This window comes from Cebus imitator, unplaced genomic scaffold, assembly GCF_001604975.1.
Source record: "Cebus imitator isolate Cc_AM_T3 unplaced genomic scaffold, Cebus_imitator-1.0 Scaffold434, whole genome shotgun sequence".
Classification (NCBI taxonomy): Eukaryota; Metazoa; Chordata; class Mammalia; order Primates; family Cebidae; genus Cebus; species Cebus imitator.
In genome coordinates this window covers 1368997-1371374 of record NW_016107749.1, presented here as the reverse complement: position 1 = coordinate 1371374, position 2378 = coordinate 1368997, and the positions used below count along the sequence as shown (strand labels likewise).

General features: G+C 43.7%; 1 protein-coding gene across 1 annotated transcript in view; it reads right to left on the bottom strand.

Moving 5' to 3' along the window:
- RNF10 (ring finger protein 10) overlaps nucleotides 1–2378 on the bottom strand; it is a 50806-nt gene that overhangs the window by 19422 nt on the left and 29006 nt on the right. Inside the window, exons 4-5 of the mRNA XM_037731949.1 lie at nucleotides 441–676; nucleotides 225–361 (exon numbers count right to left, since the gene is read on the bottom strand). Of these exons, the coding sequence (XP_037587877.1) occupies nucleotides 225–361; nucleotides 441–676 (373 nt within the window). The remainder of the gene's footprint in view (nucleotides 1–224; nucleotides 362–440; nucleotides 677–2378) is intronic.

The following is a 2378-nucleotide window of genomic DNA, read 5'->3' as shown; positions in this document are numbered from 1 at the left end:
AAAAAAAAAAAAAAAAAGATGTATACATTAAACAATACATACAAAACTCTGAAACCGAGAGTTAATCTACCCTCTACAAACTCCATCCTAACCTACCAGAATGCTTGGGTTTAAGCCTTGGGCTTAAGCCTTGCCCAAAGACTTAACTTTCTGACACTTAGATACATTCAATCACCTTAAAGGATGTACCCAGGATTATTTGCCCCAAAATTTAAAGAACTCACCTCCTAGATGAATGGGATGGTCTACATTCATCCATTTGGATTTGGGCAAAGCCACCAACACCCCTTTCTCCCTCTTCATCAGCTGCATCGTAATGGTATCACCAACAACATATTGACGTGACTCTGTGGCAACAACGCTGAAACATGGACACTTATATGTAGCAGGGCAAAGAGTGAACAGACTGGGATCGAATCTAGTAAATGTCTCAATCTCACCTCTTGAGATCCTTCTTATGCACAGAACTGTAACAGATAGGGCATTTACTCCAGGCCTTCTCACTCAGTGAAAGATAGTGCAGGATGCATGCCCAGCAGAAGATGTGTCCACAACGGGTTATCTTGGCTGCAGTAGGTGGATAGAGGCATATTGGGCAAGATGGCACTTCATGGCTGCAAATGCGCTGAAACAAAATGCCACCACAGGGTTCACTACTTGCAGAATTGATTAGGGACTGTCAAAGTTATAAGCCTCTACTCTCTCATCCCATCCCCATACATCCTTATATGCAATACATCTTCTAAAAATTGTTTAACAATGTAGTACATATATGACAGCTCTTCAAGCAAATCATTAAGGAAACCATAATAATGACTCAATATAATAATACACAACAGGTATTTTGGGGGTTCTACATTAAAATTTTTAAAATGACAAATCACTATATTCCCGTTTACAAAAAAGATGTAATATGTATGCAGCCAGGAGTGGTGGCTCATGCCTGTAATCCCAGCACTTTGGGAGGCCAAGGCAGGCAGATCGTCTGAGGTCAGAAGTTTAAGACCAGCCTGGCCTGAGATAGCGCCGTTGCACTCCAGTTTGGGTGAAAAGAGTGAAACTCCATCTCAAAAAAGAAAAAAAAAAGAACAAACCAACCAGTAACACCAACATTAAATGGTTGGTGGGGCACCATAGCTCACACCTGTAATCCCAGCACTTTGGGAGGCTAAGGCGAGTGGATCACCTGTGGTCAGGAGTTTGAGACCAGCCTGGCCAACATGGTGAAACCCCATCTCTACTAAAAATACAAAAATTAGCTGGGCATGGTGGCAGATGCCTGTAATCCCAGCTACTCAGGAGGCTGAGGTAGGAGAATTGCTTAAACCCGGGAGGTGGAGTTGCAGTGAGCTGAGATTGGGCTGTGGCACTCCAGCCTGGGTGACAGAGCGAGATTCCATCTCAAAAAAAAAAAAAAATGTATGCATAAAGGTCTATAAAGGGTTTAGAAGTAAAGAAGTAATTTACCAGTAATTTCCAACAGAAAACGCATTAAAAATACTTCTTTGTGTGCCAATATTTTTTTAAAAAAATAAAACTTAAGTTTTTATGCCTTCTATGTCATTCTCAGATGATTTTATACATTTTCACAGTAGTCAGAGTTCAAGCTTTGGGGTCAAAAGCCCCTGCTCATCAAAAAAAAAGTGCCTATCATTTTGAAATTATTATTCTTCAACAGATACCCTATTAGGATCAACAAGGGGATACCTAGAGTTTATAGCTTCAATAGAAAACACCATAGTGGCTTTGAAAGTGCAGCTAGGGCCGGGCACATTGACTCACGCCTGTAATCCCAGCACTTTGGGAGGCCAAGATGTGTGGATCATTTGAGGCTAGGCCTTTGAGACTGGCCTGGACAACACAGTGTGGAACCCTGTCTCTACTAAAAATATAAAAATTAGCCAGGCATAGTGGCACACGCCTGTAATTCCAGCTACTCGGGAGGCTGAGGCAAGAGAATCACTTGAACCCAGGAGGTGGAGGTTACAGTGAGCCAACATCACGTCGCGCCACTGCACTGCAGTGGGGCAACAGAGCAAGACTGTCTCAAAAAGAAAAAAAGAAAGGAAAGAAGAAAAAGAAAGGAAGGAAGGAAGCAGGGAGGGAGGGAGGGAGGGAAAGAAAAAAAGAAAGAAGAAAGAGGCCGGGCGTGGTGGCTCAAGCCTGTAATCCCAGCACTTTGGGAGGCCGAGGCGGGTGGATCACGAGGTCAAGAGATCGAGACCATCCTGGTCAGCACGGTGAAACCCCATCTCTACTAAAAAAATACAAAAAATTAGCTGGGCATGGTGGCGCGTGCCTGTAATCCCAGCTACTCAGGAGGCTGAGGCAGGAGAATTGCCTGAACCCAGGAGGCGGAGGTTGCTGTGAGCCGAGAT